The following is a 24,419-nucleotide window of genomic DNA, read 5'->3' as shown; positions in this document are numbered from 1 at the left end:
TTTTATTCAATATAGTCACATAAATTTTTTTACTCAAAAATTCCTGTTTTTCGTTTTTTAAATAGTGTTCATGATTGTCAATACCTGATTTTTTTAAGGTTCAGAAAATTTTCCACACAATTGAAGATTAGACCTCTGATTGCTGAAATACAGCGAATGAAAAGATAATTTGTAATTTAATATGGTTGCCAATATTGCGGATAAAAAAAATTAAGATGTAGTTCTTTTTCGTGAAAAATCCGGCTAACAATTTTAGTAAACTCTCCCAGAAATTTGAATTTTATTTGCCTTAATGTTATATCTGAGTATTCTAGAATCTGTATCCTAAAAACAAATTTTTCGATAAATTTGGTGTCTTTGGCAAAATTGATTTTTTATTTTTATATTTTCAAGATAATTTTTGAACAAAAACAAAAACCCAGCAAGGGAAATGAATATTTAGCAGTGTTCCCATTTTCTTTGAAAAAATCTTAAAATTAAGATAACTTCGAAAAAAAAAAACGGTCTAAAAATCTCAATTCATTGTTAGGTACAAAATCGGATTCAAAATAAAAAAAAACTCATTACACTAATTTAGATTAAGTAAAGCATTTTCCAGGCAAAACTAGGAAATTAGGAAAAAAAATCAAAATCTTTTTCAATTTTTGTTCAGTTTTTTTTTCTTTCGTTATGTTCAGAAATCAAAAAAAAAATCTTAATAATTAGGTCTGAGAAACTTTGAAGGTTGGACCCCCTCCCCCCCCCCCCCTCCCACCACTCTATCATTATCTCTCTCTCTCTCTCTCTCTCTCTCTCTCTCTCTCTCTACCTTTCAGATTTTCTTATTTTTTAAATTCAAGACTTAAGATGGAAACCCAGAGGTCTAATCTTCTTTGGTTGACAGTTCTGGACATCATTTCAATCATTTATCATGTATCAAAAGGAATCATGATAAATGATGTACCGTCATCAGGGGTGACATTGGGTCTGGGGGTGAGATTGGGTCATACAAATTTCAGCTTTTTTGTGTGACCCAATCTCACCTCCTGATCCAATGTCACCCCTGACAACGGTATATTTGCATTAGAATAATTGGAAATTGACATGTTTTTCATTGTAAATGTTTTCAATTGCATAATTTGGCAATAATAACCGTGTAAAATTACATAAAAAATAATGTAAATTTTAAACATCGAAAAAATTTTGCTCCGCTGAATTTGAAGTTCGTTTCCAATATCGAATTTCAGATCCGATGCTCCGTTTCCATTATCGAATTTCAAATCCAACGGACCACCAGCAGTTTTTAAGAAAACTTATAATTTTTCCGAGGCACACTGCTGAACACATTAAATTTAGCGATTCAATTGGATTACAATTTTACATTTCGTAGAATTACATGAAAAACACGCTTTACATGACATGGAAATTTACATACAATAATAATAAGATTAAAGAAACATGGCTCAAAATTTGTTTTTTTTTTTTCTTTGAATCTTCAATTCCCCCTAAACGTCACTGCCCATGGCCACAAAGCCGCTGCAGCGTCTCACGGTTGTCCTTCCGACCGGCGGTTTTCACAACAACGAGGAATGTTCCTGACATCCGCTCACTATAGCTGGGAGAAGATGTGTTTCATTAATTATAAAACCACTGAGTGGGCCTGTCTCGTCACGAGTGCTTGATTAGGACTCCAATCCCAGTCTCCCATTCATTCGGTGCAGCCAAGCTTCATAATTAGCGAAATTTGCCTCGTTCCGAGGCCGTTCCAAGGTCCGCTCCGTACGAAACGGAACCGGAAAGGCACCATCCGACCGTTCAAAGGCCGGTAAGTTATGTGTGAGTTGTGCTTTTGAACTGCCCCTGTTTTGCCCCGAGTGGGGATGACTCGACGACAAGCAGTTTAAGGTGTGCAAGGCCACGTTTTGGCGAAAAGGCAGGTTTGTTATAATCAGACGAATCTAGGCGCTGAAGTCGACTGCTCAAGTCAAGGTAGAGCGTACGGAAGCAAAATGATGATAATCGTTGCTATTATTGCTTTAATTGAGTTGCCATAATTCACACTGGCGACGGGGGTTTCAGGGTAGAGTGAGTTGAAAATTATAGTCCTCCTGCTGGCTTGGGCAGCAATGATGATGAGAGGTGTAGAGTTACTGGGTTTCTGGCGAGACCTTAATTGCACTAGATAAGGCTTTTATGCGAAATTAGAATTTTAGGAGCTGATTTTTAAAGCGCAACTTTTAATAGCTTTTAGTTTGTAACTCTTCGCTTGTGTGCTCACTTGGACACGCTTTATCTTTTTACCGAAATGATGTTTTAACGGAACATAAAAATGATTATTCAAAATTACCAACGAAAAAGAACGAATTTTTGAAATGTAAGTGGGCCAAACTATCTGGTCATTCTTATTATAAGCTTTGTTTCAGAAATTGAGAATGCAAGTTTTTATTTGTTATATTTTTTAAAATGAAATGTATGCACCACAAATAATAATTTTTGAACTGTAAATCTAGACTAACATTCCAAAAGGGCCAAACATTCAATATTACGTCCCTTTGAAATGTTAGTCTTGATTTAAAAAAGTTTAAAATATTGTTTTCGGAAAGATCGGAAAATTTCACGAATGTTTCATATTTTAACATTAAAAAACGAACTATTAGTTGCTGAGATAACGACATTAGAAAATGGTGGGTTGTTTGGGTGAGACTTAGAAAACACCAATTTTCCTATTTTTAAACCTTTGCATGGCAGTATCTCAGCCAATGCTTGAAAACGGGATCTATCACTGAACGAGACTGCTCGATATTCGATAGAACTTTCTGTCAGCGATCATTTCCCAAAACGATATTTGATCGCTGACACACAACGCCTATCATGACCGTCATTGCTTGGCGACGGTCGATGAACGTAAACACGAAGACGAAACGAACGAAAAATGAGCACCACTCAAGCAGCCGCCCGAACGAGACAACGTGCTCTTTTTCTTTCTCTCGTTTTTGTCTCTCTCTTCCTAGTGTATCCTGCGTGGTGACAGGAATCATATGATTGCTATAATTGGAGAGATGATCGGAATCTCGGTAGAATGTCAAACGACCGCTCTCTTAGCGATTTTTCTCCTGGAGGGAAGTCAATGATTGTGTGAGTGACTTTGCGTAGCAGTCATTCTTTTGTGTGTGAAACGAACGAAATTAGAATGTAAAAATCAGGTTGTCGTGATGAAGACGATTGGAGTGTTCTGTCAGCTACCATAAACAAAGTCGAAAGGAGAATGGGCAAATTTGTTTGGGAGCTGGTCCAAGGTTGTACACGAATGGGAGAAACTTTATTCGAAAGATCTCGCCAAGACATGAAAAAAAGTCTTCTGGACGAACTCTCTAAACCCCGGGGTTCAAAAGTTACAAGTTGTTGAAGTTTGAGTATTTTGGGTTAAAATGTACAAAAAAACTTTTTTTTTATATTTCTAAAATCACTTATAAAATCCTTATTTCATTATGGATTTCGATCATCTTGACTTCATTCGACGCGTATCAGCAAAAACAATAAGTTCTGATATGTTTTAGCATGATTGAAACATGACTTCTCTTGTCTTTATCCGTTTGAACCGTTTGTGTAAGAGGCATACCATAGAAACATGTTTTGTTTTGTTTGGAGGGAAAAGCCCGTTTGAGTGGATCGCCAACCGATGGGTCCTTCTCAAATAGGCACAAAACCTCTTTTTTTTATTGTCAACAGATTTACAGTCCAAATGACAAAAAGGCTTTTTACATAATTACTTAAACTAACCTATTGAGCTAACGAAAATTACATACAATATAAATAAATAAATAAATAAATAAATAAATAAATAAATAAATAAGCTACAAGTGTAAACCTAAACTAGAGGGTTAAGGGGTCGGGGATTTTCTTCTCGGAGAAACGTCAAGAATTTAAGTTTTTGAACAGGACGAGACAAATTAAAATCGAAAGACGAGTAGCACCGATTGAAGACTCTGCACATGCTGGAGAATGGTTCATTGAAGGCGTAATTGGTGCGAGCAAAGGGTAGGGTCAGAAAGGCAAATGAGCGAAGTGTTCGCCGGCGAATGTTGATGTTGAGTTGTCCGACCAAGTAAGGACAATCAATGTTGGATCTCAACAGATCAGAAACAAACACGGTTTTCGCTAAATCTCTCCTGACAGACAAAAAATCAAGATGAAGGAAATCACATCGACTGGCATAATCCAAAGATTGATTGGGAGAGTACCGCAATGCGAATCGAGTGAATTTGCGTTGAACAGCTTCAATTCGATTTATCTCGTTAGCATAAAATGGCGCCCAGACGATAGAACCGTATTCCAAGGTGGATCTGACTAGTGAACAATATAAAGTTTTTAAACATTGAATATCTCGGAAGTACTTAGTCATTCTGAAGATCATACCGAGCAGTTTGGATGCCTTAGAAGTCATGTAAGCCACATGATCCTTAAATGAAAGTTCTGCGTCAAGCATGACACCCAAATCTTTGACACAACGATCACGTTTTAAAGAGTTTTCAAATAGTGTGTAGTCGAAGCAGACCGGCGACCTCTTCCGTGAAAACGTTATAACTGAACATTTAGTGGGGTTTAACACCATTTGGTTCAGCTGACACCAATCGGAGAAAACGTTGGTTTGCTGTTGAAGGAAGCGACAGTCTGAGGGTTTCTTGATGATAGTGAACAGTTTGAAATCGTCAGCATAAGAAAGTTTCGAGCACCGAAGTTGATAGTTGACATCGTTGATATAGAGCAGGAATATAAATGGACCTAAGTGGCTGCCCTGAGGTACCCGGATGTCACAAGGAATGGCGATGAAAGGCAATCCGCGATTTTTACCTGCATCGATCTTCCGGTTAGGTAGGAGTAAACCCAGTCAATGAAAGTCCCGTGTAAGCCAATACGTCGAAGTTTTGCGATTGCGATTCGATGATCGATCTTGTCGAAAGCTGCAGAGAGGTCGGTGTAGACCGCATCGACCTGGTACCCACTTTGGATTGCTCGTTGTATTGTGGAAACATAAGTCACAAGGTTTGTGTTAGTTGACCGTTTGGGGAGAAATCCGTGCTGGTCGTAAGCAATGCCCGAAGAATAGTTATGCAGAAAAAAGTTAAGCACGATAACCTCGAAAAGTTTAGACATGGCACAGAGGGCTGCAATTCCGCGGTAGTTGCAAATGTCTCGTTTACAGCCTTTTTTGAATACCGGGAAAACAAATGACTCCTTCCATCGGTCAGGAAACACCCCGGAGCTAAGAGACATGTTATAGATTTTTGTTAGAGGAAGGCAAATGCTGTTAGAACAACTTTTCAAGACAACCGAGGGGATACCATCAGGTCCGGCGGAGTGGGAGCATTTTAGCTTGGCACTTGCAGTTCTAAAGTCTTCGTGCGAGATGACGACGTTCGAAGGGATGGGTAGCGATTCTGGAACTCGAGCCGCAGCGTTGGATATTTCTTGTTCAGAAAGATTGTTATGGGTGAACACGCTAGAGAATTGGGCACGGAACGCATCACAAATTTCTCTCGTATTTGTTGCATCGACGCCGTCACGAACCATGGAATTAGGAAGGCCGGACTCACTCCGCTGTTTTTTCACGTAGTTCCAAAACCCTTTAGGATTTTTCTTCAGGTGTTTTTGAACTCTAATCTGATGCGCGAGAAACAATTTCTTGTTAAGGTGCTTGTACCGATTGTTTATGTTGTTGACCTGGAGACGGTAGAAGCTAGAATGGCTCTTCGAGAAGCATTTCAACGCCGAACGTTTGGAGGATTTTAGTCGTTTGAGAGCAGGAGTGGACCATTCCGGAGTGACAGGTGGTTTCCGACACTTCTTGGGGACGAATTGATCAATTGCGTACAATAGAACGTGAGAAAAAACCTCAGCAGCAGAATGGACATTCCGTGAAGCAAGCAGTTCCTCCCAATTCATGTTGTTCAGGAAGGTGTTCATTCCAATGTAGTCAGCTTTTTTGAAGTTGTAGTATACAGCAGTCTTACTATCGGCGAACTTACAGGGAGCGCTATCGAAAATACTCAGGTGCAACGGAGGATGATGCCGAACATCTTTTACCAGAGGTGCAGGCGCGCGAGAAACTCGGTAATATTCCGTAACATCGTTGCTGACAAAACAAAGATCAAGCAAAGCGTTGTTTTCGTTTGTGATTTCACTAATTTGAGCAAGATTTGCCAGATGGTGGTCGTCCAAAAAGCGCGCTGTCACTGTGCTAACGGTAGACCTGCTAACGTCGACGAAAAGGGAACCATCTTTGTCGGAAATCCATTTGAGGCAGCTGAGATTAAAGTCGCCCAGGACGCAGATACTGTCATTAGCTTTCAATTTAGATACGACCCACAAGAGGGACTGGGTATAACGCTCGACAAGCTCAGAATCGTTGACACGGTCCGGTGGAAGATAAACGACGCAAATGTGAACGGATTTTTCAGTTAAAGGGAGAATTACCCAGACGAGTTCGACTTCGGAGGTGTCGGGGACCTTCATTTCACGTGGTTTAAGTTCTTTGCGTACAGCAAGAAGAACACCGCCCCCGCTGGATTTCGAACTAGTAGAACTTGACCTATCCTTCCGGTAAACTTCGTAAGTGTCATCAAATAGCTGGCTGGATAGGGTATGAAACTGTAACCAAGGTTCGGCGTCGGTAATCCAGGTAGGGCGGTGACAGTTGCGGCGCTGGATGAGCAGCGGGTCCCGAAAGCACCGGGTTGCGTCGAATAGTTTGCTGGAACGTTTTGGAAACCGAATGAGGGGGCGGCAGCACCTGCGGCTTCGGCCGGACATATACCCGAACGAGCATTACCTGCACGGAAGGTTAAAGATGCGGAGGGCGCGACTAGGTTCGGCGTCGGTAATCCAGGTAGGGTGGTGACAGTTGCGGCGCTGGATGAGCAGCGGGTCCCGAAAGCATCGGGTTGCGTCGAATAGTTTGCTGGAACTGATTGCGTCGAGTGGTTTGCTGATCGGAAGGTTGAAGATGCGGCATGCCTGGCTCGTTTAGACGTTGGTTGTCCGAAGGAGTTTGGTGTCTCACCAGACAAATGGCTAGCGTCGGCTTCGAGAGACGAAGGTGTGTTCGAGGCTGTGACAAAATGTTGAACTGCAGGCAAAGGTGCACAGGATGAGATTCCACCATCAGCGGAAGCAGCGGGCAGAACAGATTCGGCTTCCAGTGGATGCTCGGCGCTGGTCTGTAGATGGCTCACAGAGCTTGTCGAAACATCCATAGCGTGCTCGATGGTAGGTGAATTCGGAGTGGTGGAGGTCGTTTGAGTCGGTGGGTCGTAAGTGGTGGAGGTCGTTTGGGTCGGTGGGTCGTAAGATCGACGAATCACATTGCCGTTGTCGTCGAAATGAACATAGTACTGGTGAAATTCGGGATAACTTATTTGTGGTGCAGCATGTCGAAACTTGAAGATTTTGAAAACGGATCCTACCCAGACTGCTTCAGTTAGTATGGAAGGCTACAGTGCATTGTTGTAACAACTTATTGAGATGTTCTGGGTCATCCGAGAACTCCTTGGAGTTAAAACCGGTGGGTCTACCGCCGTAACAAAAGGTCAGTGATTTTTTACCACTGGTCATAACCGCATAGCTTCAGTGAGTATGGTAGACTACTTTGTTAATGTTTTGAAATGTCCTGGGTCATCCTAGGACTCACTGAAGTTAAGATCTGTGGGCCTACTACCGTAGCTAGCAAGATGTCGACCGTCTCCTAGCGAAGCGAAGCGACTTGGGCTGTCTTGGATCACCTAAGGAACCCTGGAGTTATGATCTGTGGCTGTTAACTCCAGTGAGTCCTGGGATGATTCAAGACATTTCAAAACATTAACAAAGTAGTCTACCATTCTGACTGAAGCTATGCGGGTATGATCAGTGGTAAAAAATCACTGACCTCTTGTTACGGCGGTAGACCCACCGGTCTTAACTCCAAGGAGTTCTTGGATGACCCAGAACATCTCAATGAGTTGTTACAACAATGCACTGTAGCCTTCCATACTAACTGAAGCAGTCTGGGCAGGATCCGTTTTCAAAATCTTCAAGTTTCGACATGTTTCTATGGTATGCCTCTTGCACAAACGGTTCAAACGGACAAAGACAAGAGAAGTCATGTTTCAATCATGCTAAAACATATCAGAACTAATAGTTTTTGCTGATACACGTCGAATGAAGTCAAGATGATCGAAATCCATAATGAAATATGGATTTTATAAGTGATTTTAGAAATATAAAAAAAAAGTTTTTTTGTACATTTTAACCCAAAATACTCAAACTTCAACAACTTGTAACTTTTGAACCCCGGGGTTTAGAGAGTTCGTCCAGAAGACTTTTTTTCATGTCTCGGCGAGATCTTTCGAATAAAGTTTCTCCCATTCGTGTACATCCTTGGACCGAATTCGCCCATTCTCCTTTATGAAAAGTATTTTTCGATTGGAAATTGGATTCAAAAAATCAACTCAGTCCACATTTTCAAAAAATCAAGAATTTTTCGAAAAATTGCCAACAGTGCCAAATGAGTTTTGACCAACTTTTATCATAGTCAAAAGATGGCAGTTTTTGTCGTCTTTTTGTGAAAATAGCAAGAAAATGGTTCAAGATATCCAAATTTATGTACTCTTCGATTGCAAATTTGATTTCATATCTCATAATACAGTCATAATTTTCAAATTGGGTTATGGTCTGCGCATTCCAAATTTTGTTGTAAAAAGTCGAAATTTAGTTTTTTAAGAATGTAATTATTTGTTCTGAGAAGTCCTAAGTTGAAGTATTGTCAACTTTATCAACAAGTCACCAAATCGATTAGAAAATCAGAAAAATATGGTAAATCTTTATGTTTCAGGTTTTGAATATTTTTAGCATTTTTAATGGACAGCTGCAAAATTTTTATTAAAACTTGTGTGGACGAAATTTTTTGTCATTAAAACTTGTGTGAATAAAAAATTACCTTTTTCATAAAATTGTAAACCCAAAATTTCATCCAAATAAAAAAAATATAAAAATAAATTTACTAAAAATAGCTATTTCCTTGCTCAAAAGGTTTCCGAAATACAGACCAAACTTTTTTACTTCTACCATCCCTGGTCAAAGAGATTGAAAGGTACGTATCTTGGCAACACATCAATACGCTTCAAACCGATGCAACATTAAAATGCAAACAATTCATTAAGCATAGCTGATCCATGCTCGAAACCTCCACTCAGGCAAATGATGGGAACTTATTCAGAGCAATAATTCCGCACACACACACACAAAACCCAGCTGTGTGCACAGTCGAGGTTACTTCCAGCTCAGTAGCCATGAATTGTTCGTTCGGAGGTTTGCAATAGTTTTCCAGCTTTTCTCGACTCGTTGCACCGGAAACAAACCAGCTTTTCCTCTTCCTCTGCAAAGAATCCTGATTGGCAGAATTAATATCTGTGGCAATGGCTTTCAAATCATGCTGATCGTCAGGTTGGTAGCAGCAAATCCTGTTGATTGTAAATTTTATCACGCTCCGTTTAGCTGATGGGGCCGGCAGAATGTTGATTTGCTAATATTTCCCACCAGCATGGGAGGGCAAGGGGTGCCTCCCCCCTCAGATGTGGTGCTGGCCGATAAATACGACTGATGGAAATTTGTAATTCTGATTTCCATTAACTCAGTTTAGCATGTTATCGCCCATTTGTCGTAACTCACACACAAAGCGCCACAGTCACTAAACCGTTGAAAATATTTTTTGCAAAATGATTAAATTAAGGTTTACAAAGAATAAATTCCTGTTTAAAAATTGAAATCTTTAATTTTACAGTGTGTGCAAAAAATATCTGAAATTTTGTGTTTTTTACTGTGTACAGAGCTTCAGACCAGAATGACGATGATGATGATGATGATATCGAGCCTCGCGCACAGAAAACTGCTTCATTTGGTTACCGAGTGAGGAAATTATTTTAATAAATTAATTTATTGCTTCTCGCGATGGCTATCGATTCGTGGGATTTCCAGGGGGTGCCCAACGAGCTGCTGAACGGAAAGCGTGGTCAAACATCAACCAGCTGCTCAGGAAGGGGGAGCGGGGAAAGCTTATCACCATCAGGATGCAGAGTTATTGACCAAATATATTAGTCCAATATAGAGCTCTGATAGAATAAACTTGGCCGTGGGTTTGGTCAGTAAAGCTGCGATTGAGTGGGGTCAAGTTTGATTGGATATTACGTGAACTCTTTTTATTTAATGTGGATAGGTACAATTTGGTTTGAACTAAATGACAATTATTTATTACTGCTTTTTCAATATTTAAAACTTCAAGATCATTTTTATTATCATAAGGATTTTTTGCAAAGTGTCAAACTGCCAAGATTTCTAAGGTTGATTTATGTTACTTTAATTATTGAAACATTAAATAAACATTCTCAATTAGCATAATTGAATTCATTCGTCATTAAAACCAAATTTCACTCCCGCTCTCTGCAAAACATTCTAATTTCGCTACTTCTGAGCAATCATCAATCACGACCTTCCGGACACTCTCCTCAACCATAGAACATGCTGTTGTAGCTCCGAGTGTCCAAAGCTATTTTCCACGCGTGTAAACTTGACCTGTCAGCTGTCACTTTCTCGACCTCCTGCTCCTCCTTGTTTGTGTTGTGTTGCCCCCTCCCGAGAAGTGACATCAAAAGGGCACAACAATTGCCCCCACACTGCTGACTGTGCGCTTGTATGTGTGACTGTTTGTGTGACGTGGTCCGTCTGTTATGGTTCCCAAATTTCATTGTGTTTATTTTTTTTTCTTCTCACACAACACTCTGAATTAATGTTTGCTAATGCCAAACCACAAACACATTCATATGACGCACAAACACTCGCAAACCAAGTTCAGTGGCTTAATAAATAGCTTCCGAGCTCACTCACTCTCTCGCTTCGGTAGGGCCACTTTGCACGGACTTTTGGCCAGTTTCCTCCGAGCCTCTGCCGGTCCGGAAGTTCGGAGACAAGATTGATGTGTTATTTCAATTTGTTTTGCATGATATCTGCGTACTGAGCTGACCCAAATTGGTGTTGTGCTATCTTGTTAGAAATTTTATTTTGATACTTATATGTACAAAAAGACCTAATCATTACATGAAATTTAGAGATTCATATTCATTTTTAGATCTAATTTCAGATTTATGTTGGACAAGGTCAGTGTAAAATTGACTGACTGAACACTTTTCAGAGAACTGTTCAAATATACTTAATGGTCGATCTGTAGTGATCATACAGATAACAAACTTTAAAATAAATTTTAAGACTAAATTTATCAAAAAATTTCCATTGAAAAACACACGGTTGAAAAAATATCCAACTTTCAGTTTTCAGCGACTACAATTATCATGCCCGAATTCTCATCTCCCTACATTCACTGCCTTTCATTCCGTCGCGAAATTCTCAGTAAAAATAAATGCTGGCCTATATCTCGTGTTTACACAATCCCTCTGTGACATTCTCTTTTTTTCTCTCATTCTCGCATTCACAATCATCCCCCCGTAGAGTGTAGCCACAAAAGGCGTCACAAATCAAATTTGCCAACGTAATGCGTAGTCGGTTCCCAATCAAAGAGAAAACAAAAAAAATCTTCGGCGAGTGCTCGTGAACGAGGAAAAGAGAAGTGATAGAAAGAGAACGCTCTTGCTGGCAATCACGAGATAAAAGAAGAGAATTCACAAGCTATTGTAGCTATACTCTTTGATATTTTGGGGCAGAAATCATCAAATGATACATTTTTCTATCACTCATTTACAACACTGGAAAGGCGTAACGCACGCTTATCATCGCTTATTTATTAACGTCATGCTTCGAATTCCCGGACGCTTCGAAACCCGGACATCTCATCTGTTTTTATCTATTATTTGGATATAAGCTCACATTATAAATGCTAGAATTGCGTTATTTGACGAATTCTAAAATCAACTATCATTTAAAATTTGATTTTACGCTGTAGTCAATGCCAAAACAAATAAATAAAATAAAAGTTTAACAAAAATGTGAAACATTTCATAGGCGTTCGAAGCACCGGTAAGGCAAAGCAGAAATTTATGGTTTTGATTTCCTTAAATTCTAGCAATTTTTTTTTATATAAAATATCGATTGCTTTGATGTTAACAGCTCATTTGAGACCTAGAGAATACCATTCACTAACTTTTCAGTCCAAATTTGTGCGATTCATATAAGCAAAAACAAGTGACGAATGACCTCTCTAGATTAAAGTCACGTTAATAAAATAAACAACAACAACATAAGCAAAAACGAGTGTCCGGAATTCGAATCAGATTTTTTCAAGGTCCGGCAGTGTTGTAAATGAGCTATCATTTGATTATGTCAGCACCAAAAACATCCGAGAGTATAGTGACCGTCACTAGGGGAAGGTGGGGCAAGATGACCATATGGGGCAAGAGTAACAATCGCTCGTACGGCCGTAATTTTTACAATTTTGATTATTTCCAGTATGAGGAATTGTTGCTAGCAATGCAATTAACTGATTCTACTAACACATAACCGCCAAAACGACGTAAACGCCACGGGGCATAAGATTTAATGAAGTTTTTTCAAAACATTTGTTTTCTTATAATATTTGGAAAGTACAAAATAAGGCTTAGGGTTCGTTTTAAGGCTCATTTTATCAAAATGCTATTTTTCCAAGATCAGTAGTGTCCCTACCAATGACTTGCACATATAATAAAGTAAGATTTAACTTTTGGTTATTTTTGTTGAGAGCTTTTAAAAAATCTTGTTCAGGTGGGGTAAGTGTGCCATATGGATTTTTAGTATGGAAAAAAATACGAATTGCTGCAAAAACATATTTTATTGAGAAAAAAAATACATAAAGGTTCTTTAAAACTGATAAAACATTGTTTGAAAAACTTGTTCAAACTATAACTGTTCATATCATAAAAAAAAAACCATTGATCTTCTAAATATATTTTCTTTTTCAGAAAACGATCAGATTATTAGAAAAATATTATAACTTCACCTAAATATTAATGAAACTTATTAGACACATTCTAATCTGACATGTCAAATTGATAACAGTTCAGTTGTAAGCAAATTAACATGTATTTTCATGCATTGTTCCTCTTGCCCCAACGGGTTGTTCGTCTTGCCCCACTAGTTGAGTAGATCGTACGGAAAATCAAAAAATTTTAAATCTACAAACTCACACGAAATCGGAAAAAGTTGCCCAAACCCCTCTTCGATTTGCGTGAAACTTTGTCCTAAGGGGTAATTTTTGTCCCTGATCACGAATCCGAGGTCCGTTTTTTGATATCTCGTGACGGAGGTGCGGTACAACCCCTTCCATTTTTGAACATGCGAAAAAAGAGGTGTTTTTCAATAATTTGCAGCCTGAAACGGTGATGAGATAGAAATTTGGTGTCAAAGGGACTTTTATGTAAAATTGGACGCCCGATTTAATGGCTTACTCAGATTTCGAAAAAAACGTATTTTTCATCGAGAAAAACACTAAAAAAGTTTTAAAAACTCTCCCATTTTCCGTTACACGGCTGTAAATTTTTTTGGAGCATGTCATTTTAAGGGAAATTTAATGTTCTTTTCGAATCAACATCGACCCAGAAGGGTCATTTTTTCATTAAGAAAAAAATTGTTCATTTGAAAATTTCATGTTTTTTTCTAACTTTGCAGGGTTATTTTTTAGAGTGTAACAATGTTCTACAAAGTTGTAGAGCAGACAATTACAAAAATTTGATATATTAACATAAGGGGTTTGCTTATAAACATCACGAGTTATTGCGATTTTACGAAAAAAAAGTTATGAAAAAGTTACTTTTTGCGTTTTTCTTTGTTTCGTCGTCCGTGTCTGTCGCGGGTGACCATGAACGGCCATGATCGACGACGACCAACATAAGCAAACAGGCTATACGTCAACAAACGAAAAAAGGCAGAACGAAGTTTGTCGGGTAAGGCTTGTATTTTACTATTTTAAAGAAACTTACATGTTTTCTTAAAAAAAGTGTTCAAAAATGATGCAACAGATCAATCAGATAGCGCAATGGATACACAATCCAATCCAGGTCACCGGTTCCAATCCCGCGGCGTGCACTCAATATTCTTTTTCTAAAAATGATTAACGTCATGATTCGAAATCCGGACACTTAGTAGCATATCATTTTTGTTATAGCTGGCAAAAAAACATGCAACAAGTTGGAAATGTAGAAATATCATCAGGATGTAGTATAAACTGTCAGTTTTAAGAGAATGCATGCAAAATATGTCTTTTCTAATAATTTTCCATCATAATTTTAAAATTAAAATAACTTGATGTGCTTCGAATCCCGGACACTGATAAAAGCTGATTCGAAATCCGGACACTTGATTTTGCTTATGAATCGCACAAATTTGGGCTGAAAAGTTAGTGAATTAATTTTTTTAGTTTTTAAATAAACTTTTAACATCAAAACAATCGATATTTTATTAAAAAAATTCTAGAATTCAAGGAAATCAAAACAATAAATTTCCGAACTTATATCCAAATAATTGATAAAACAAGATGAGGTGTCCGGGTTTCAAAGTGTCCGGGAATTCGAATCATGACGTGATCTGGCGCCTTTGCAATTTCACAAGAATAGTTTTACGTTGAAGGCCTTCCTTTAATTTAAAGAGTGATCATAATTGCGGGACAATTGACAAGATTAATACATACACCAAGATAGCACAACGTGCAACATGGACGCCGTTCCAACCACTCGGCACTCGTAGCCAGTGTTGCCATCATGGTCGTTCTGAGCAGTATTTTTTCCCCGTCGATTTCAGAGCTGGGCAAAAATTATTAATTGCTCTGCGCGCGCGTCCCTGCCTTTCCATCAATTATGTTGCCACCGACTTGGTTTGTTGGTGGTGCAGCACACAACACTAACAAAAAATGCCTTCGTTATCGTGTTATTCTGGGGAAATTAAGTGGAAGACAGCGTGTTTTTGCACTTCTTTGCAATATATTTTCCCCGGCAGTCCTCCGAGCAGTCGAGGTTGATAAGAAATGCCATAAATTTGACGTAGTCTGTTCCCACCGTTGAATTTGCAGATCTTGGGGAAAATTTCTGCTCCTTTAAAATATCGCTGATACAACTTGTTTAAGCTCGAGAACAAAAAATATCAAGTTCGGTTCGGTCCCGCCTCATTACACTTCCATTGTGCGAACATTGAATAGCTTTGCTCTGATTGATGGTTGGTACTTTTGGGAGCGAAAGAAAAAAAAATCTGAAAGGAAGTCTCCTTCCAGCTTCCAACTTCTTTAAGCCGGTTGAAACCGTGCTTTCTTGACATAAAACCATCATCATTCTTGTGTCCATTCATTGTTTTTTCCCAGAGCTGGGATCAAACCCTGGCAGGACCTTTTGAACTTTAAGAACCTTTGAACAACTTGGTGAAAATCGAACAATGTCCAACTTTTGCCTCGCTCAGCGCAACAATTGCCAATTTACCCAACGAGCCTCCATCCCCTGGTGAGCATTGAAAAACCGAAAAGCAAAAAGAACCCCCATTTTGCATGCCGGGCTGAGCTGAGGCGGAGGAGGAAAAATGGCAATTCCTCTTCCTGCGTTGATGGTGGACTTGTTTTTAATTAGCATGTCTTTGCCACGCCGGGCACTCATTTTCATTTCTCATTTCTGTTGCTTCTCGACGGTGTGGATCTGTGTGTTGTGTTTTGTGTGTCGATGATGGTTTTTCCCGGAAGCCGGTTTTTACTCTCCTGGGCAGACAATGTAAGGACTCGACCTCTGGCTTCATTTATTTTGTCGAGAGCTGATCAGGCCGAGATGGTAAGGTAGAGGATATCTGTTTTTTTTTTTGCAAGACTGTTAAAGTTGTGGAGGTACAATAGTTCCTTGAAAAAAATACTTTTTACACCAATTTATGATTTGAATTCAGGCATTTTCTGTCGAGTGCTGAAAAAATCAAGTTTCGCAACGAGTTGCTAACGACTTTTCTGTTTTCGTCACTTTAGTTTGTCGTCATTGCGTTTGGTCAATGCAAAAACCAAAACAGTATCTGAAAGAATTATTTTTCAATCCAAGTCATAGATAGGAAATGTCACAAGATAGCACACAAGCGACATAGTGATGAAAAGATCAAACTAGTGTTTTAATAAACTTTTTGCAATTCCGTCGCTAAACTACTTACTTTTCCTGTCATTCTTGAACGACGAAATAGCCTACTTTTCTGTACCAAAAATAACAGAATCGAATAGCAACACTTTTCAAAATAAATGCTGAAAAGTTCTACTTTTCAGCACTGAAATGGATGCTGAAAAGTTGAACTTTTCAGCACTTGTTACCAGTGATGGAATAATCATCATCAAAAGAAAATCTTTGGATGTTCATCAAGAGGAAAAATTCGTAGGAAGCATGGCTCTCCTCTGTCGCGCACGAAAGATCGGTAAAAAGAATCTAAAAAAATCATCATCTTGATTGTTCGCCGGAACATCTTTTTCACTACTACACTTGCAAGTTTAACGTTACACGTCAATAAATGACCTGTCACATTTTGAAGAGGGGCAATGTGTGTAAACAAAGTGAAATATATATTTTTGAGTGGTGCTGACAAGGAAATTCACAAAAAATCATCAGCAGATTGATTTTCTTGGAGAATTTCGGGAGCGATTTTCTTTTACGTGATTTGCCTCCTCTTTCTTTCGCGGGTGAAGAAATTTCGCAAGCGAAATTGATTTTTTTTGCGATTATTCCATCCCTGCTTGTTACTTCTCAACATTTTTGATTTAAATGTTTCATTAACTCAATGCATGGACATTTGTCCTATAATTCTGTTCAAATGGTGTTTTAGGAATTGCAAAAAACGTTGTATGGAACTCGTTGCAAAAAGAAGATTTTTTCATCACTCGTCGTATTTATTCAACTCGGTGAAATTCGTTGAATAAATGTACGAATCGTTCTGAACAAATCTTCTTTCTGCAACTTGTTGCATAAACTACTATTTTATCATTTTCTCACTTCAAACATCAAATGATCGGTCAAAAATGATCAAAAGATCTGAATTATCAAACAAGTCTAAAGTTTTCGTATGATATTAAACAGAATTTCCCCGTCATTACCTGAAACACTATTTGTTTAATTTCAGGCATGAAAGGGTTAAAGCGTTTTTGGGGTCATATTCGAGCTCAAAGACCCAAAACAACACATCGAATGTTGTTCTTGGTTTGAATAGCCGATGATTTTATTATCCGTATTGATTTTTTTCTTTCTGAAAAGATCAACAAGCACATCATAACAATTTTATAAGGAAACGTCTATCATGGTTTAAATATTAATAAAAATGATATATTTCCGAAAAAATACATACAAAGCAACATTCAAAACTTTCGTGAATCATTATTTAAAAAAAAACCATTTATTTAAAAGAAAACATTTTTTTTACTGATATCAAGAAAACTTCGAAACCATTTTTTTACCAAAAGTATATTTTATAATGTTTAGGTCGATGTAAATATTTTTCAAAGTTTTTGGAGGTAAAAAACAACAAAATAAAAAAAAGATGAAAAAAGGCCATAGCTTCAACAATTGAATGAACAAAGTGTTTTGAAAGGCATTTTTCACCAGTTCAGTTGTTTTTCAATCATCAGCTTTTATAAATTGTAAGATTTGACGAAAACAAAAACATCAGCGAAAAAAAACTTGGTACTGTACATAGAATTTTTTTGAAAATTCAGAAGATTTTTTAATAAACAAAAACATGCTTAGTTGAAGCTAAACGCAGGGCAATGCATTTTAAATTGATTTCAGCTTATTGCACTTGAATTTCTATTGAAATTTTGAAGTGTGAAAAGTGACAAAAATGCACGGAGTTTTTTCGGTTTTTATTGAATATCTCAGAAGTGAAATTGAATTTTGGGATTTGTGAGGGTCAACAGGTAAGACAATCTGAAATGCACAAAATGGCGTTCTTAATTTAATTTGCATGTGCGGCAAGTAAACATGACAGCAACGATATGATAATATTCTCAGATACACGTTTAAAATATTAACAGCCTGAAATGACGCTTATACATAAGCAAAGAAAAACAATACCAATGTAGAGTCTACATTGTAGATGAAATGTTTATGAAAAATTTATTTTGTGTTTTTTTTGTGTAGTGAACTTATGATTCTATTTAAACAATTAAATTGAAAATGACAATGATTTTGTTCTAAAAAGTAACACAAATGTATTTTTCTTCAAAGAAGCCTTATAATGAGTGGAAAGGCATTTTCACGAAAACAAAGAAAAACACATGAAGTAAGAAAATGCACATCCACACATACAAACAATCAATTTTCCATGAAAAACAAGGCTCGGAGAAAAAAAACTAGTAACACGACGAAAGCACAGCAAGACGAGAAAAAAAACTCATTTACAATAACAAGCTTCGCGTTTGGTTTTCTTTCGGGTGATGTCTGAAAGGGCTGAGTTGGCTGGATGGTTTGAGGGGGTTTCGGGGCCGACTTACCGTAATAAATCGTGGACCGCTTCTTGGTGTAGTTGGTCTCCGGCACCGTCAGGAAGCACTCGATCGTGGTGGGACTTTCGAGCTCCTCCTTCGGTATGCTGCCGCTGACGGACACGTTGAACAAATTATTCTCACCCTCGACGAACTTGAGCTTTTGCGTTTCGAATAATTTATCGTTGATCCTGAACGACGACGACGACCAGGACGAACAAGCGGCAGCATTTTTGTTTGCGGTTTTTTTCGGCGGCGGCGTCGTGGCCAAATGTCAGACCGAACGAGAGAAAGGAAGAGAAAAGCAGAAAGAAATGGGTGAAAAAATGAAGACAAGGAAAATACCAGAAACGGAAATGTTTGTGATCAGTTTGTTTTTCGCCACGTTTCTGGGCAGGCAAGATTTCTTTTCTTTTTTTGTGGGGTTTCTCCTTGTCGAAAGAAACTAGCCACAGAGTTTCTGATGCCATAGATAGAGTGGATCTACAGATTCCATTACATTTTAGTTTGCCTGTTCCACACGTTCAGATTTTATTCGCTTTATTTTTTTTCAAAATGAAATTGAATTCCAATTAATCTCATGTTTGAAATAAAAACAATATACAAATTATTGAAAAAAAAAAAACATTTTATATAAGGCATTTATTTTTCATTCAAACGGTGCTCATCAGCCAGAGTTTATTGTTTCAAGGAATTTTGTTTCACACGTTTTAGTATATTCCAAAATACTGGAAATACTACTGGGTAATTCTCTAACAACTCACACGAAATCGGGAAAAGTTGCCCCGACCCCTCTTCGATTTGCGTGAAACTTTGTCCTAAGGGGTAACTTTTGTCCCTGATCATGAATCCGAAGTCCGTTTTTTGATATCTCGTGACGGAGGGACGGTACGACCCCTTCAATTATTGAACATACAAAAAAAGGTGTTTTTCAATAATTTGCAGCCTGAAATGGTGATGAGATAGAAATTTGGTGTCAAAGGGACTTTTATGAAGAATTAGACGGCCGATTTGATGGCGTACTCAGAATTCCGAATAAACGTATTTTTCATCGAAAAAAAAAACACTAAAAAAATTTAAAAAACACTGCCATTTTCCGTTACTTAATTGTAAATTTTTTTGGAACATGTCATTTTATGGGAAATTTAATGTACTTTTCGAATCTACATTGACCCGGAAGGGTCATTTTTTCATTAAGAACAAAAAAATTCATTTTAAATATCGGGTTTTTTTCTTAACATTGCAGGGTTACTTTTTAAGAGTGTAACAATGTTCCACAAAGTTGTAGAGCAGACGATTTCAAAAAAAAAATGATATATAAACATAAGGGGTTAGCTTATAAACATCACGAGTTATCGCGGTTTTACGAAAAAAAGTTTTGAAAAAGTTGGTCGTCGTTATTCATGACCGTTCATGGTCTCCCGCGACAGACACGGACGACAAAACAAAGAGAAACGCAAAATGTAACTTTTTCTAAACTTTTTTTTTCGTAAAATCGCGATAACTCGTATTTTTGTAATTGTCTGCTCTACAACTTTGTAGAAAATTGTTACACTGTAAAAAATAACCCTGCAAAGTTAGAAAAAAACACGAAATTTTATTATGAAAATTTTTGTTCTAATTGAAAAAATTACTCTTCTGGGTCAATGTAGATTCGAAAAGTACATTAAATTTCCCATAAAATGACATATTCTAAAAAAAATACAGTTGAGTAACGGAAAATGGCAGAGTTTTTAAAACTTTTTTAAGTGTTTTTTCGATGAAATTCGTCTTATTTTACATAAAAGTCCCTTTGACACGAAATTTCTATCTCATCATCATTTCAGGCTTCAAATTATTCATGAATTTCAAAATCATGAATTCTTCGATGTTTTTAATTTTTTTTTTGGGAACGGCATGATGGTTCATGCTTTTAATATTAGCTGATAGTTGTAGCTTCTAAGTATTGCAAGATATCTTAAAAAGTTGAGCTTAATTTATTCATCTCACTTCTGTAATGACAAATATACGTTATATTTTTAATTTAAATTTGTTTTTAAATGTTCCATACTTACAAAAAAAAAGACAATCTCATTTTTTTTTCGCATGGTTTTCATTTCTCAAAATAGTAGTTTTAGTGACATCTTGTAAATCATCCTTTAAAAGTAACGCAATGCTTATGGTGAATAATTGTTTTAAATTTAAGGATTTTTCACTAAAAATTTGGAAAAAATCGAGTTTTCACATTTCTTAAATAAATTTCTCATGGTTTTTCTTGCATACAAAAAATAAATCTTTTAATGCAACGCATATACTTTTAAACGTGATAATTTCAATGTAACACCTTGTAAAAAACATAATGATCAGGTTGAAAGTTGAATTTTACATTTACTTATTTATCAGTGCCAAGATCAGTGCTCAATTTACTTTTGACTCTTTGATAAATAAAATAATACTTTATTTACTGTCAACTTGAAAATGGGCGTAAATTAATGTTTTTTTTAAATTGCTGTAATAATTTTAAATTTGTTCCTTGAAAAATAAATAAAAACAATACATTAAATTCGCTTGAACGATAGTTAAAGATTTTTTTTGCTATAAAAAATTAACGAGTGACAAAACATTAAATAAAATGTTCACTGGAGTTATCTACATTTTTTTGTGGAAATTGATTACTTAATTTTTTTTTTATTCCAATTTGTATCTATTGCAACAGATTGTGTTGTTAATGATTTAGATAAAATTCGGTACGGTACTGAAACATTTAATTATTAAAATAATAGTTGTGTTTTACAATATTTATATGGAAAAATACAATGTTAGTTGAAGTACTGCACTTTTAAATTTGTCTTTCCATCTTTTTAAGCAGCAAAAGCCATCAAGTGTCACTACAATCGAAACATACTTAACAGAAATGTTGATAAAGCTCTTTTTTCGAAATAAAGCCTTTAGCCCAGTGTGATTTTAACTGAAAATTTGCAATTTTTTGATTTTTGAAATAGTTCCTAAGAATAAAATTTATGTTTTCAAAGTCTCACCTAAACGGCATCAATAAAATCAAATTTTCTATGTTTTTAAACGAAAATAATGTTAAATGTTCTGATCTTTTCTAAAATATATCTAAAATATAATAAATATTTTGGAATAATCAATAACATATCAAAAGGGTGTAAAATTTATTGTTTTTGGGTAACATTTCTAAAAATCACAATTTAAAAAGTCATAACTCGACGGCAAATCTTGAAGTTGTACTCTATAGCTAAGAAAATGCAGGATTTGTCCCCTGAAACATTATTTGGTAATTTGGAAATCGTCAAAAAAATTATAGTGTACATTTTTATATAATATACATATACAGAATACAGTCCAGACTCGATCATCCAATGTTTCGATTTCTTAAGTTCAAATATTCGAAGCTTTGTATGGGAATCGAATCATTAACAAAAACAAACATTGTTTTCGTTTTAGATATTATTTTAAAACAGTTTTTTAGATTTAGCAGTTATTTTAGATTCAGCTTAAACTTTCACAACCACCCTACAAGCTTCCACCTCAAGAAACCATCAAGAAAATCCACTGACTGGCGGTGGGTCCACAGGAATGGCAACAACACATTAACCTCCAAAAGTAGCAGCAACCCGGGGGGGAGAACTCCAACCGGAAGAGGAGCTCCAATTATTTCGATCGATTTTCTGTCTCTTTCCATTTGGCCAGTAGTTGACAGCTAGAGCACAAAGATCCCTCTTTTGGGAGTTGGGTGGTGTCTCACCACCAGGTTGGCCTTTTTACGGCCATAGTTCACGCAGGTTATGGAAATAAATTATCATCACACAGCATTTTTCGTGACGTGGGTTTTGTGGATGGGGGAGGGGGCTCGTTATGCTGCTGTCTCTTCTATTTTATTTCCCCAATGTGTGTGACTGTGAGAGACATTGCCAAAAGATATATTTATGTTTGTGTGTGTGCATGTGGGAGTGTCTGTCCAGAGGTTGAAATGGGATCACCTCACCCTTTTTTTTTGCTCTGAAAAGGGATCCCCAAATAGAGAAGCACAAATGTGATGAAAATATTAGAATTTATTGGTTTCTATCACAATCAATTTTATGACCTTTTGCAAGGATTATGAACACCATCGGGTGTATGGGTGGAGGAGGTTGGTTGCTACCGGTTGGTCGGGCTGTAAATTTTAATAAGATCACGTCGATAGAGTAAACATTTGCTCGGTGGAAGATGGAGAGCCTCCCAGTTTGTTTTTGCAGAAGGGCAGTCATTTATAATGTTTCGATAACGATACCGGGTGCCCGGCTGTGCCCGGAAAATTAAGTTATCTGTATTGTTTGGCAGAGCACGAATGGACAGAGACACTGTTGCTCACTGTTAAAGTGAAGAGATGTTTATTTTTGGGAGGTGAAACAGAATTTTAATTTTAAAATATTTGTATTCTTTGTGAGATGTTTAACCGGTTCCTCAGGCACTCTAATTATGTTTTCGATCACGCAATTAAAATATTTATATTTACCAAAAAAAGTACCCTTCATTTTGGACAACGTAATTTAAACGAAATTGCCGTATCGAACATATTTCAATCCCGCAATAATGCACGCACAAATTTGGGAATTCCAAAGTAACAACAGGATGAAAAATTACATTTTTCCAACCCATCAGATCGAATTCGTCAAACCATCACAACCAACGACGACGACGAAGCTCACCCATCTGTGCGGTGATGGTGGTGCGCTGGGACCGGGCCACGTGGTGGTCCCCGTGTATAATGGATCATGACATCAAATTTGCTGCGCTCATTTTCCAAAACAGGTCCCAGCTTCCGCTTGGTTTAACAACGTCGGTCCACATTTACATACCGTTTATGTTTGGCTTTTCTGGTCGCTGATGAGGATTACACACGGAAAATAAATCGAGTTTTTTGGATTAACATTATGTGGGAAATCATTGAAAGTCTGGTTTAACTCTTATATGGCTGACGAATCATAAATTTATCAAAACTCAAAATACTAAACTAGTCTTTGATTTTAGCGTTATGCTGGATTGAGAATTCTGAAAAATGTGTTTAAGCCTCTTTCAAAAGTAATTGAATTCTGCAAAGCAAAATATTCCAAAAGCTTCGGATTTGAACTTTAAAAATAAGTTTGTATGGACAATTCTTTAAGCAAACAAAACAGTTTTGTGTTGTGCTTGGCTGATCACCAAAACTAAAGCTACCAAAACTGACTGAGGACATGAGCCGTTTTGTCAGACTGATTTTAGTAGATCCGTGGCAGATTTTCTTGAAATAATTCAATTATGTCGAATTTTCAAAAATGGAGTACCACAGTTTTTTCTATGATCAATGTGGTAGATGATTTAGTTGATTTTTGACAATTCGATGCTAACGATTTAAAAAAAATCTACCGCAGATCTACCAAAATCAGTTTTAGATTTATTTAGCAGGCCCTATAAACAAATGTAAACATTTAGTGTATCCCGCTTACTCTGATGAATATTGACATTAGGTGTGAGAAGGATACACTCAATGTTTACATTTGTTTATAGGGCCTGATAAAAAAAAGTCTAGTGTTCAACAAATACAGCTATAGAAGCTTTCTTTGATCTTAGAATTTCCAGCCAAAAAAATACATTCAAAAGTACAAAAAGGACCAGAAACACTTATTTTTGACCATATAAATTTTTGAGGATGATTTAAAAATTCGGATTTGTTTCCCAAAGAACAGATTTTTTATGATACCTGGTTTAAATCATTGCTTTTAAAAATCGGACGCATATTAGCTGAGTTATCGACACTTTTAAAATCATTATTTTGATGATGCATAAAAAACTTCAAAAAATCTTCATGTTTGCTTTTCTTTCAGAGTCTGTATCTTAGCAACCCTTGGTACAATCTTGAATGTCTTAGAAGCAAATATGTAAAACAATCTCTTCTTTTCGAAACCAACATTTTTAGGGGTGGTCAAGCTTG

The 24,419-nt window shown here is 37.0% G+C and overlaps 1 protein-coding gene across 5 annotated transcripts in view; it reads right to left on the bottom strand.

The window, feature by feature from the left end:
* The window catches only part of LOC120426052 (uncharacterized), a 272,074-nt gene that overhangs the window by 74,794 nt on the left and 172,861 nt on the right, over window positions 1–24,419 (bottom strand). For all 5 annotated transcript variants that reach the window (XM_052708656.1, XM_052708658.1, XM_052708659.1 and 2 more), the window contains one exon: window positions 18,476–18,657. In XM_052708656.1, the coding sequence (XP_052564616.1) occupies window positions 18,476–18,657 (182 nt within the window). The remainder of the gene's footprint in view (window positions 1–18,475; window positions 18,658–24,419) is intronic.

This window comes from Culex pipiens, chromosome 2 (genome assembly GCF_016801865.2).
Source record: "Culex pipiens pallens isolate TS chromosome 2, TS_CPP_V2, whole genome shotgun sequence".
Taxonomy (NCBI): domain Eukaryota; kingdom Metazoa; phylum Arthropoda; class Insecta; order Diptera; family Culicidae; genus Culex; species Culex pipiens.
The sequence above is the reverse complement of the archived record's forward strand: the minus strand, read 5'-3'. Positions and strand labels throughout refer to the sequence as shown.